The 12,695-nt window shown below is 40.8% G+C and overlaps 1 protein-coding gene across 1 annotated transcript; it reads left to right on the top strand.

Moving 5' to 3' along the window:
• Positions 1 to 6,704: 6,704 nt before the first annotated feature.
• LOC105914210 (protein NYNRIN-like) lies at positions 6,705 to 10,024 on the top strand. The gene is made up of 2 exons (XM_012845252.1): positions 6,705 to 7,230; positions 9,261 to 10,024. The coding sequence occupies exons 1-2, from the start codon at positions 6,705 to 6,707 to the stop codon at positions 10,022 to 10,024; spliced, it is 1,290 nt and encodes a 429-aa protein (XP_012700706.1).
• The last annotated feature ends 2,671 nt before the right edge of the window (positions 10,025 to 12,695 follow it).

Below are 12,695 nucleotides of genomic sequence, written 5' to 3'. Positions count from 1 at the left end.
ATAAGGGGTCAAGGCTATGACAATGGTTCTAATATGAAAGGAAAACACCAAGGGGTACAAAAATGGTTAATTGATATCAATCCAAGAGCATTGTATATGCCATGTGCGTTCCATAGTATAAATCTTACTCTTTGTGATATGGTAAAATCTAGTGGGAAAATTGTTTCATTTTTTGGAATTGTTCAACGCATATATGTATTATTTGCTGGTTCTACGAAAAGGTGGAATATTTTGCTTAAATATATTTCTAGTTTAACTGTGAAATTATTGTCCAATACTCGTTGGGAGAATCAAATAAAAAATATTACAGCAACAAGATATCAAGCTACTGAGTTAAGATCTGCTTTGTTTGAGTTACATCATGCTTCTAACATTGAACCTAATGATAAAAGTGATGCAAAAAAAATTATTTGATGCACTAGGCAGCTTTGAGTTTCTACTTGGTTATCTGGCATGATATTTTATTTGCTGTAAATAAAGTGAGCAAGAAGTTGCAATCGCCAGCCATGTGCATTGACTCGACTTTGAAGCAAATACAAGGTATAATACAATACTTTGAGAATTACAGAAATGAGAGGTTTTCTTCTAGTATGATCATCGCCAAAGGTATTGCAACAGAAATGGATGTAGAGGCATCATTTCCAGAAAAACATCGTGTTACAAGGAAGAAACAGTTTGATGAAAGTAATTGCCAAGAAGAAATTCTTGAAGCTGAGAAGTCTTTTTAAAGTAATCACTTCTTTGAAGAACAGATTTGAAGAACTCATGGTGTTTAAAGATATATTCGAATTTTATTGAGCTCAAGCACTTTGAAGTCATTAAATGATAATGAACTTGAAGATTGTTGCACTAAATTTGCAGAAACTTTTTCTTTTGATGGTTCATTTGATGTTGAGGTATATGATCTTATTTTCTGAATTAAAGATTATGAAATTCACTTTGCCAAATAGCGTAATGTCTGCTGTGGAGATTTTCAAGCATATCAGAGATGTGGATTGTTATCCTAATGTCTCCATTGCTTACCGACTCTTATTTACTATGCCTGTGACTGTCGCATCAGCTGAAAGAAGCTTTTCAAAATTGAAGTTATTGATTGAGGTCAACAATGACTTAGAAGAGGTTAAATGGTTTGGCAACATTATGCATCAAGAAAAAATTGTTGGATGAGACTGACATCAACCCTATCATAAGTGACTTTGTATCGAGGAATGTTAGAAGAAACTTTTAAGGTAATATGTATAAATAATTTGATATGAATATTGCTTTTAGATACATTTAAGTATTTATTGGTAATATTTCATATATATTTGTTATAATATTTATATTAAATGGTCTCGAGTTTTACTTTCACCCAAGGCCTCCCAAATCTCAGGACCGGCCCTGGGCTCAATGCCCGGGGGCTGGCAAGAAGTGTGCGACACATGAGGCAGATTAGTGCCCTTGTGCACTGGTGTTGTAGCTTCGCAGCCGCAGCCTTCTACTCCCACGCCTCTGCCCATCGAGCAATTGCCGTGCTGCCGCCGCAACAAGCAATTGTCACGCCACCGACGGTGGCGTCCATTTTTGCCACATGGTGCTGCAGGACATATTGGGGTTGGATTTTTGACGCCACCAGTGATTTCTCCTCGCCAAAACACTCTCGACACAATGGATCAGTCGCAGTCATCGTGGACTGGAGACGAACCATACAACACGCTTCGACCTGGCGATTGATTCAAGGAGAATGGGCCGCAGGCGTCATCTTGCGAGACGACAGTAGCATTCTCTCTGCGCATTAAACTGTGTACACGTAGGATGCGAAAGCTGTCATGGCGGTATATAGACAGCACCCATCGATACGTTGTGCGTGCCCTCATGCCTCAGTTGCCATGCTAAGGGGTCATTTCTCTAGTATTCCACTTGATTTACTAAAGAATAAAGATTTGACCATTAACCAAGTAATTTTTTCTACTACTCCCTCCATCCCAACTTAGTATTCGTTTTGACATTTCTAGGCACATAACCTTTTGCTACGTCTCCAAACATACTATATATCTAGGTGCATAGCAAAAAGCTATGAATCTAGAAAAGTCAAAATGAAAAGTAATTTGGGATGGAGGGACTAGCATGGGTCTATCTTGCTTGTCGGCCGTTGCGCTCTTTTGGCTTTTCGAAATGGCCATGTTTTGTAAGGGAGAAAGGGTATTGTTGGAGTCCAAAATTGGCAGCAAGCCGATTAGGCTGAGACCAACCAGTCAGATCGGTTCCTCCAAGCTGTCTGACCGGTCCTGGATCCTATAGTCGGTCTGGCAAGACCAATCGGTCTGATCGGTGGGCACGACCGGTCTAACCGGTCCAACCCTAGTTCGAGTAGAATTAAGGAGTCATAGTAGGTTAAGGTTTGTAATAGGATTTCCTTGCGGGGAAAGACCTCCTCACCCTATAAATATAAAGGGCTGCGGCTGATTGAGGCTAACACCCAATCGAACAAAATATTTATCTTTACTTTTATCTTCAAACCCTAATCTTTTCCAACCCTTTTGCTTCCCTCCTTCGTCTCAATGATGGTTGAGGACGTTCTGAGTGGCCTGCCGATCCCAGAACAACCCTAGGCGCATCATCCCTGACGGGGTCCCTCCCGGGGTGGTGAACGTAGGTTTTCACGTTGCCCCTGTGCAAACCGGTCTAACTGGCTTCCCTGACCAGTCTGACCGACCAGAGGTAGGAGCCTCGTGTGGTGAATTTCCATCACGCACGATCTAGTGCAATTCGGTGTGTTGGCTAGAAAAAGTGCCAACAGATTTTTGGGGACTCCGCTGGAGAAGAAAGATCTGGTTTTTACAACCATTCTATCAAACCCAAGCCAGATGGGATCTACTAAGAAAATCGACAAGGACAACATCATCACGACCTCCATTGAAGATCTCAGCAAGGAAGAGCGCCAGAAGTATTTGTCGGCAGAGGAGTACTTCAAGACACAGTTCTTAATTGGCTTCAAAAAGGACCGCTAGGGCACGGTGACAAGAGTGCAAGATTTTGTGATGGAGTTCAAGACAAATGACAACAAGGTTGAGGTAATCGGCATAGTAAGCAAATCACCCCTAACCCATCTACGCTTAATGAAAAGGTTAATCAGCATATTTTGGGTAGTGATGAGCTTCTTGCTTCTTACATTGCGTGTTTAGAACGACTAGAAGATATAGAGAAGGGGAGATATGTTACATCTACTAGTAATATTACAAGTACCAGTACTCCTCAAATTGATCCACGTGGGGTACTACATCCTAGCTCATCGGCTACACCAAGGGTTATTCTTGAAAATCCATTGTATGGCATGCCTCCCAACTTCTTCCCTAGTCAAACGTCGTCGGTCCAACCACCAAAGCCAAACACGGCTAGAGCGGTCAGACCGATCGAGGTAACCGGTCAGACTGGTCTGACCACACTGCAACATAAACTTCAAGTAGAGACACTTTTGTATAGACATTTTGTGATTTGCCCTTATGAATATGTCTTTTGTGGCACTTTGGAAAGTGTCATCTGTGTTGAGACACTACTAGAGGCATTTTCAACCATAGGGACATTTTCGTAAGTCATTTCTGTAGAATGACAATACAGAAAATTAGGGACATATTTGAGACACTTAAAAATTGACCTTACCCCCATAGAGACATAGTTTGAGACATTCACTGTAATACCTTGAGACACTATTTAGACTATGGAGGCATATTCATAAGAATTATACTAAGTAAATATGCAAGAATTGGTGTGAGATTGTGTTGGCTAGAAGGTGGAGTATAATGCAATGACCTATGAGGTCTTTGAGTTCGAAGACCCATCACTCCAAAATTATAATATTTTTGCAATATATTTCTAGTCATCTAAATGATAGAGACATAATATTGTGCCATTACAGGTTGTCTTACAAAATATAGGGACACTTATAAAAATGTCTCTTCATTCAAAGAGACACTGTTTATAGTGGCATCTCTATGACATATTGGAAAATGACTCTATGATTCTCTAGGGGCAACATAACATGTCTCTACAGGACAAAAATAGTGTCTCTACGTGTGAAGTTGTTTTGTAGTGCCAGTGCGCTGGAGGTTGTGCTCGAGCAGCCTATGTCGCTGCTCCTAGCCATACCAATGTGCTTGAAAATTATGTGCCTTTATATAGTACAACAGTGCATACATCGTCATCACCTAATGTCATACCCAATGATGTTTTTGAGGCTTATAGGCTCTCTCTGGCTAATAGCATGCCCCATTTGAATAAGATGAATACGGTGAATACAGTGCCACAATAGCCAAATAATTCTAATTGGAATGAATTTGCTAAATTTAAAGAAGATTTGGCTATGATGAGAAATAAGCTTGGTGTTGATATTGGCAACTCTAACTTGTACCAAAATCCATATAACGCTGAGTTTGATAATGTTCCCTTTCCTATTGGTTGGTGTATGCCTGATTTTGTTAAATTTAATGGTGATGATAACCGGACCACTTGGGAACATATTAGTCAGTTTACTGCTCAACTAGGTGAAGTGGGTTCCTACAATACTTTAAAAGTACGATTGTTTTCTTTGTCTTTAACTCGAACTGCTTTTGCTTGGTTTTCATCCTTAGGTCTTGGTTCTATTGATTCTTGGGATCAATTAGAATGGAAATTTCATGATCACTTTTATTATAGGAGTTTTCAATTAAAATTGATAGATTTAACATTAGTTAGGCAAGGTAGAGACGAATCCATTTATGCTTATATAAAATGGTCCAAAGAAACCAAAAACTGTTATTTTAATTTGTCAATTTCTGATATGGATCTTGCTGATATTGCTTTCAAAGGCTTAAGATCATCTATTAGGGATAGAATAGATGGTTATGATTTTATTTTAGTTGCACAAGTACAAGTGAGAGCTTTAATCCAAGAAAACCGAATGAATAAAGAGAAAGAAAGCTTTAAATCTCGTCGGTCCAATATGCATGCTATTGAATATGATTATGATAGTTTGAACAACGATGATAATGATGTGTATGTTGCTGAGTTCGTGTGGCCTTCCAAGGCTAAGACTTATTCTTGTTCATCTCTTAAGTCGGTTCATAAGGGTCAGCAAGAAGAAGTAAAATTTACTTTTGATGTTTCCAAATGTGATCACATATTTGATGAATTATTTAAGCTTGGGAACATTAAGATATCTCATGCCATACCCCCGCTTGAAGAGTTGTAAAAGCGTGCATATTGCAAGTTTCATAACTCTTTTTCACATGCTACTAATGATTGCAATGTGTTTCGTTGATAGGTTCAATTAGCCATAAATGAAGGTTGTTTGAATTTTCATGAAATGCAAGTGGACAAGGCACCTTTCCTTGTCAACACCATGGATTTGCAACAGCCTAAGGTATTGGTTCTGCCGCATCAAGCTGAAGCAACCAAAGACAAGAATGTGGTAGTTGGGGAAGAGAAGCCTGATTTGAGGGGCAAGGAGTTAACATGGAAAGTGGCATATGAGAAGACTCATGATGCTAGAGAGTCATTCAAGATCATCGTGAGAGCTTCTAGACACAGGGGGTAAGGGTCAACCGCGTCGACTGGTGAAAAACTATTTGAGCCTGCTAAGCAGAACAAACCGGTCAGACCGGTTCAGGAAGCCAGTCAGACCGGTCTGGCCAAGGGCCGCCCCCGAATGCTAAAACCGAAGCGTCTGGAGATTGGAACCTGGAAGCTTAACTTGGTCAAAGATCAGGGGAGTGATGCAAAAGAGAAATCACATTTGACAAGTTTTTGGCCAAGTATTCCAACCAAAAGGTTGTTACAAGTGATCAGCCATTAAAAAAAAGAATGAGGTCACCCATGCGCCAAGAGGGGCTGGCTTCACCTCCAAGAGTAGCTACAAGGCAGAGGGGTGAATGTTCTCAACAGAAGTAGTACCCTACCACATCATGGGCTCTTCCAACATCAAATTCACCATGCCTGGTGTGGGATGATAATTGCGTGATGTGGGCACCTTATCAGTCAGTTCAGCAGCAGTCTTTCCATCTTAGATGGCGAGAATCAAGAAGACTAGCTCTATATAGAATTTCACACCTCGTGCATGGCCGTTTGGCACCTTGCCGATCAGGTTGGAGCCACTAGGCTCAACTGATTAAAGCGGCCTACCCCAACCGGTCTGATTGACCTGCTCAGTCACCAAGGCCATCTCCTCCAAGGCAAGTATATTGTCTCAAGAAGAAAGAGGAGGGGTGCAAAAGATGGACGTTGACCCAAAGAGGACTACAAGCAAGGATATAATCCAGATTGGGTGCATGAAGGTCCTTGTTGAGGATGATGGCAAAATGCTGATTGTCATAGACAATAAGGCTAAGACATCTATCCAGAGGGCCCTTGTTGCTGATGATCATGAGGCTAGGTGTAGCAGTTCTAGCTCCAAGTACTTCTTACCAAGGTGGTGTCCTCCCAGTTTGACTCGCACATAAAGGAGGAAGCTTCAAATATTGCGATTCCAAGAGAGAAAGGAGCAAGAACTGAAGAAACAAAGAGACGAGACCTTCAACAAGTACAGATCCATGGTCTCGTAGGGGAAGGAGTGGAAGGTCAAGGCGAATGCCCAGCCAGCACCTACACCGATCAGACCGGCTGAGCCACCGGTCAGACTGGCCGAGACGCCGGTGCTAGCGGTTGAACCGGTCAGACCGATCGTGGAACCGGTCCAACCGGTCGAGCTAGAGATGCCACCCAGTTTTTCTTCTTCTACTCCTGTGGCTTGTGACAATGAGTTGACATCAGTTACTGAAATAGAAGATGATGAGCAACTTGTTGATTACAATTCTTCACGTAAACGCATGAACTTTGATATTAATGTGGTCCATATGTCTGCGGATGATTATGCTATTTTGGAGGAAGAATTGGCTCATCTTGATTTTGAACCCAGGGAGGCTACATTTCAGAAGCCTAAAGCTATTGATAATCATCTAAAGGCATTGTACATGAAGGGTCACATCAATGGGAAACCAATCTCTCGATTGCTAGTTGATGGAGGGGCGATTGTTAACTTGATGCCCTATTCTTTGTTCAAGAAATTGGGTCGTTCAGATGAAGAGCTGATCAAGACCAACATGACCATTAGCGGTGTGGGAGGAGGCGAGCCTATCGGAGCTAAAGGTGTCGTCTCTATGGAGCTCACCGTCGAGAGCAAGACGTTGGCTACCGCTTTCTTCGTTGTCGAGACACAAGATAACTTTAGCTTGATTTTGGGTTGTTATTGGATAGATGAGAATCAATGCAATCCTTCTACCTTGCATCAATTTTTAATTCAATGGGTAGACGACGAAGTAGAGGTTGTGCATGGTGATACGTCGGCTTGTGTTGCTATAGATGATAATTCCACCACAGGCATACATGATAATGTTAAATGTTTATCTGGTTTAGATCTTTCTAATTATAAGCTCATCAGTTGTACAAAGGATGGCTTTGTTCCTGCTGTTTTGAATCCGGTTGAAAATCAGCTAAACCACCTCATGTGATTTAATGGATAAAAATCTGGAGTGGTTGCAGCAAAGACTTAAGCACTATCGGGCACATGACAACGATACATGTGAAGCCATTGAAGATTTTGATGATAGCAAATTAGGACAAGGATTTACATCGGTTGATCCTTTAGAGGAGGTAGATATTGGTGATGGAACTATACCTAGGCCGACTTTGTAAACAAGAACCTTGAGCCTGCTTTTAAGGCTAAGTTAACTGAATTATTGAAAGAGTATATCCATTGTTTTGCATGGAATTATCATGAGATGCCTGGTTTAAGCTGGGAGTTAGTTGAGCATCGGCTGTCTATCAAACCTGGTTTTAAGTCTCATAAACAACCTGCTAGGCGATTTAATCCTATCATATTTGATCGAGTTAAAGAAGAAATTAATCGGTTGCTAGATACTAAGTTTATTAGGCCTTGTCGATATGCTGATTGGATTTCCAATATTGTGCCTGTTGAGAAGAAAGGTACGGGTAAGCTCAGAGTTTGCATTGATTTTAAAGATCTTAATAGAACTACTCCTAAAGATGAATATCCTATGCCTATACCCAATATACTTATTAATGTTGCTTCTGGACATAGAGTTATTAGTTTTCTTAATGGTAATGCTGGATATAACCAAATCTTTATGGCTGAAGAGGATATTTTCAAAACGGCCTTTGTCTAGGATTTGTTAGTTTATTTGAGTGGGTAGTCATGACTTTTAGTTTAAAGAATGTTGGTGCTACTTATCAGAAATCTATGAATTTAATCTTTCATGACTTGCTTGGTGTAATATTAGAAGTCTATATCGATGATATTGTTGTCAAATCAGCTAACTTAGAATCCTATTTAGCTGATTTAAGACTTGCATTTGAGAAAATACGTTGATATGGCTTAAAGATGAATCTAGTCAATGTGCTTTTGGTGTATCGGCTGAGAAGTTTTTGGGCTTCATTGTACATGAAAATGGTGTAGAGATAGATCCTAAGAAAATTGAGTCTATTAGAAAAGTACAAGCTCTTACCTTCATGAAAGAGTTGTGGGCAAAGTAAATTACTTGAGAAGGTTATTTGTAATTTGTCTGGGAAGGTGAATGCTTTTACTCCTATTTTTTGGTTGAAAAATGAAGTTGAATTTACTTGGGGGGCAAAACAGCAAGAGGCTTTTGAGAAAATTCAAGCACTATTTATCTTCACCGCCCGTTCTTCAAGCACCAAAGAGTGGGATTCCTTTCAAATTATATGTGGCGGCTGAAGAAGGTGTTATTGGGGTAGTTTTGACTCAAGAGACCAAAGGCAAGGAACATATTTTTACATATGTGAGTAAAAGATTATTGGATGCCGAAACAAGGTATAACCTCTTATTGATTATTTACAGAAACCCAGGTGCTCAATTGAGAGAAAAGTCAAACGGTGGGCTTTCAAGTTCACTTTGGTTAATGGTGAATTATATCGTCGGACCGCGGAGGATTTGCTTTTAAAGTGCTTGGATTCTAATCAGGCCAGAGTGGCTATGGGAGAGGTCCATGAAGGGATTTGTAGTACACATCAGTCAGCTTCTAAGATGAAGTGGCTTCTTAGGCGGACTTGCTTTTATTGGCCTAATATGATAGCCGATTATTTTTGCTACTACAAAGGATGTGAAGAGTGTTAAAAGTTTGAGGATGTTCACATGGTACCTGCTACGTTGATGTATCCTATTATTAAGCCATGGTCTTTTCGAGGATGGGTATTGGACTTTGTTGGTAAAATTCATCCTCCTTCATCAAAAGGACATTATTTTGTTATAGTGGCTACTAATTATTTCACCAAGTGGACCGAAGGAACTCCCCTCAAGAATATGATACATCAGGAGGTAATTGAGTTTGTTAGAGAACATATTGTGCATAGGTTTGGCATTCCACGAACTTTAACCTTGGATCAAGGGACTTCATGCATATCCAAAGAGGTGCGTGAGTTTGTTGAATCCTATGGTACTAAATTGCTCAATTCATCTCCATATTATGCTCAAGCTAATGGACAAGCCGAGTCTAGCAACAAGATTTTGATTAAGCTCATCAAGAAGAAGATAGACGAAAATCCTAGAAGGTGGCATGAGGTATTATCTGAAGCTTTGTGGGCTTATTGTATTGCTAGACATGGTGCGACTAAAGTTACTCCTTTTGAGATTGTCTATGGTCAAGAAGCTATTTTGCCTGTTGTAGTGAATCTAGGCGCATATAGATTAGCTAAGCAAAATAATCTTGATGTTGATACTTATCATACCTTGATGATGGAAAATGTTGATGAGGTGACCGACAAGCGATTGGAGGCTTTGAAGGAGATTGAGAAGGACAAAATTCTAGTTGCTAGAGCACATAATAAGAAGGTAAAAGTTAAATCTTTCCAGGTTAATGATTTGGTTTGGAAGATGATTCTACCTATAGGGACCAAGAGCAACAAGTTTGGCAAGTGGTCTCCAAGTTGGGAGGGGCCATACAAGATTGTGAAGGTGCTTTTTAGGAATTCCTATATGGTAGAAACTTTGCGAGGATAGCAGTTGCCTAGAACTCTCAATGGTAGGTACTTGAAGAAGTATTAGCCAAGTATTTGGCAAGATGCTTGATGTAACATGGCCGATGGATTCTGTAAGGAACATCGCCCTTAGGCTTATTTTTGTTTTATGGTACGCAATGTTTTAAAAAAAATATGGGGGCATGTGTTGGAGCTCAAAATTGGCAGCAAGCCGATCAAGCCGGGACCAACCAGTCAGATCGATTCCTCCAGGTCGTCTAACCGATCCTGGATCCTATAGCCGGTCTGGCAAGACCAACTGGTCTGACCGGTAGGCACGACCGGTCAGACTGACCCAATCCTAGTCCGAGTAGAATTGAGGAGTCCTAGTAGGTTAAGGTTTGTAATAGAATTTCATTGCGGGGCAAGACCTCTACACCCTATAAATATAAAGTGTCGTGGCTGATTGAGGCTAATACCTAATTGAACAAAATGTTTATCTTTACTTTATCTTCAAACCCTAATCTTTTCCAACCCTTTACTTCTCTCCTTCGTCTCGACGGCAGTTGAGGACGTTCTGAGTGGCCTGCCGATCTCAGAACAACCCTAGGCTCATCATCCCTGACGTGGTCCCTCCGGGGTGGTGAACGTAGGTTTTTCTGTTGCCCTTGTGCAAACCGGTCTGACCGGCTTCCCTGACCAGTCTGACCAGCCAAAGGCAGGAGCCTCGTGAGGTGAAGTTAACTAGGATTGGAGGAACGGAGGTGGTACATCCATTGTTGGTCCATCTGCATCGTATTATGTGAAAAATGAACATAGGGCTTCGTGTAGGATTATTGTTTATAATATTTAGTTCTTGCATTAACATGAGATAAATAAATTATTGGTCAAAGAAATACAATTATTGTTAAATTACTATGACATGAAAAAAATGTAGCAATGACCAAATTCTATTTTCTTACACCTACATTTTATTTACCTTAATTTTATTGCAATAGCTAAATATTAAAACACATTTACTCTATTTTTTTCTCATACCTAATATTGATCAAGTTATTTTAACTAATACGAATCTTACATAACAAGCAAGCTATACATCAAATTCTAGCTTAAAAACATATGTATAAATAAAAATCCTCTCCATTCTTCCTCGTTCTAAAAAACTCATTTTTCTCCCTGTCTAAAGCACAAAACAAAACATAATAACAATAAATGAAGGAAGGATGAAGTAGCTAACCTTCACAACACTTTGGATAAGTGAAATCCCCACAGAAATGAGGAAACAAATTTGGGCAGCACATCCCCTAGGGTTGCTTCGTCGTCATGGAGAGGAGGGCGGTGGAGTGGAGTGGCACGGGCTGGAGGAGGAAGAAGACCTCTTTGTGTGGTGTGGTGATTTTATAGGGGAGGAGATTTTATCCCAGTTGGAAATTCTAACCGGAACAAAATACAACCCTTTTTGTCCCGGTTGGAACCTCCAACCGGGACAAAAGACCCCCCCTTTTGTCCCGGTTGAAATTACCAACCGGGACTAAACCTTTTATTCCGGTTGGAGTTACCAATCGGGATAAAAGAGTCAGCCTTTTGTCCCGGTTGGAGCTTCCAACCGGGACAAAAGGGGGGGTGGCGTCGGTGCGATTTTTCTGACCGTTACAACTGAGACTAAAGGGTGAGCTTTAGTCGGTTGGTATTCACAACCGGAACTAAATCGCGCTGGCCTTCGGTGGCACGCCACTTTAGTCACGGGTCCAATGTTAACTGGGACAAAAGAGGTGGATGGAAGGTCAGTTCTCTTTTAGTGTTCTATCACGCGCGATCTAGCGCAATTCGATGTGTTGGCTAGAAAAAGCGTCAACAAGTATTGGTGTTCTCCTATCAGAGAGAGAGGGGATGCCCTTGTACTCAAATGTCAGAAATAGGTTTGCGCGTCACCAAAGAAAATTTGTACGGAAGCACGTTATGCAGTTGAGTGCTCTATCGTAACACTTAACAAACAAGACTGAGACGCTGATCGCACAAGGATGATGGTTGTGCTGTAGTCTGTAGCTTCCCCTTCTTGCGCGGCGAAGGAACCCAACTATTTTCTCCTGGTAGAAATACTAGCACAGCCGAAGCTGCTTCAACAGATAGAGCCCCACAGCCCGATTTCAGCCGTAACTGCCATATACAGCTAGCTCTTCGACAGCTACACAGCAAAGCCAATATTCAGGCTGCTCCCTGGGCACCGTAACAGTTTAAGTGAGCCAAATATATACACAAAAACTACTAGTAACTACTCCCTCCATTCCAAATTGTAGGTCATTTTGGTTTTTTAAAATTTATAGATACTATATCTATAAAATTTAAAAAGCCAAAACGACGTACGATTTAGAACGGAGGGAATACTAGAATACTCAATGTACTAGTCTTCCCCTTTTACTTCCCTCTTCTTTCCTTCGTGAACCCAAATGATTAGGGGGTGTTTGGGAGGAATGTGCTAAATTTTAGCACATGTCACATCGGATGTTTGGACACTAATTAGGAGTATTAAACATAGTCTAATTACAAAACTAATTGCACAACCCCTAGGCTAAATCGCGAGACGAATCTATTAAGCCTAATTAGTCCAGTAAATCATCAACGCAATGAACACCTTGAATATTCCACTGCCAAATGCCAAGAGTCGCTACTTCGGTTAAACATGCAACCAATGCCATGAGATGAAAATCCAAGCA

The sequence above is a fragment of the Setaria italica genome, chromosome IV, assembly GCF_000263155.2.
Source record: "Setaria italica strain Yugu1 chromosome IV, Setaria_italica_v2.0, whole genome shotgun sequence".
In the NCBI taxonomy this organism is placed as follows: domain Eukaryota; kingdom Viridiplantae; phylum Streptophyta; class Magnoliopsida; order Poales; family Poaceae; genus Setaria; species Setaria italica.
The sequence above is the reverse complement of the archived record's forward strand: the minus strand, read 5'-3'. Positions and strand labels throughout refer to the sequence as shown.

Bases quoted from the DNA above. Each gene is read 5' to 3' on its own strand.
- LOC105914210 (XM_012845252.1), top strand. From the start codon at position 6,705: ATGCCACCCAGTTTTTCTTCTTCTACTCCTGTGGCTTGTGACAATGAG. The intron at 7,231-9,260 runs GTTGTTATTGGA...CTTCATCAAAAG, and splicing joins TAACTTTAGCTTGATTTTGG to GACATTATTTTGTTATAGTG.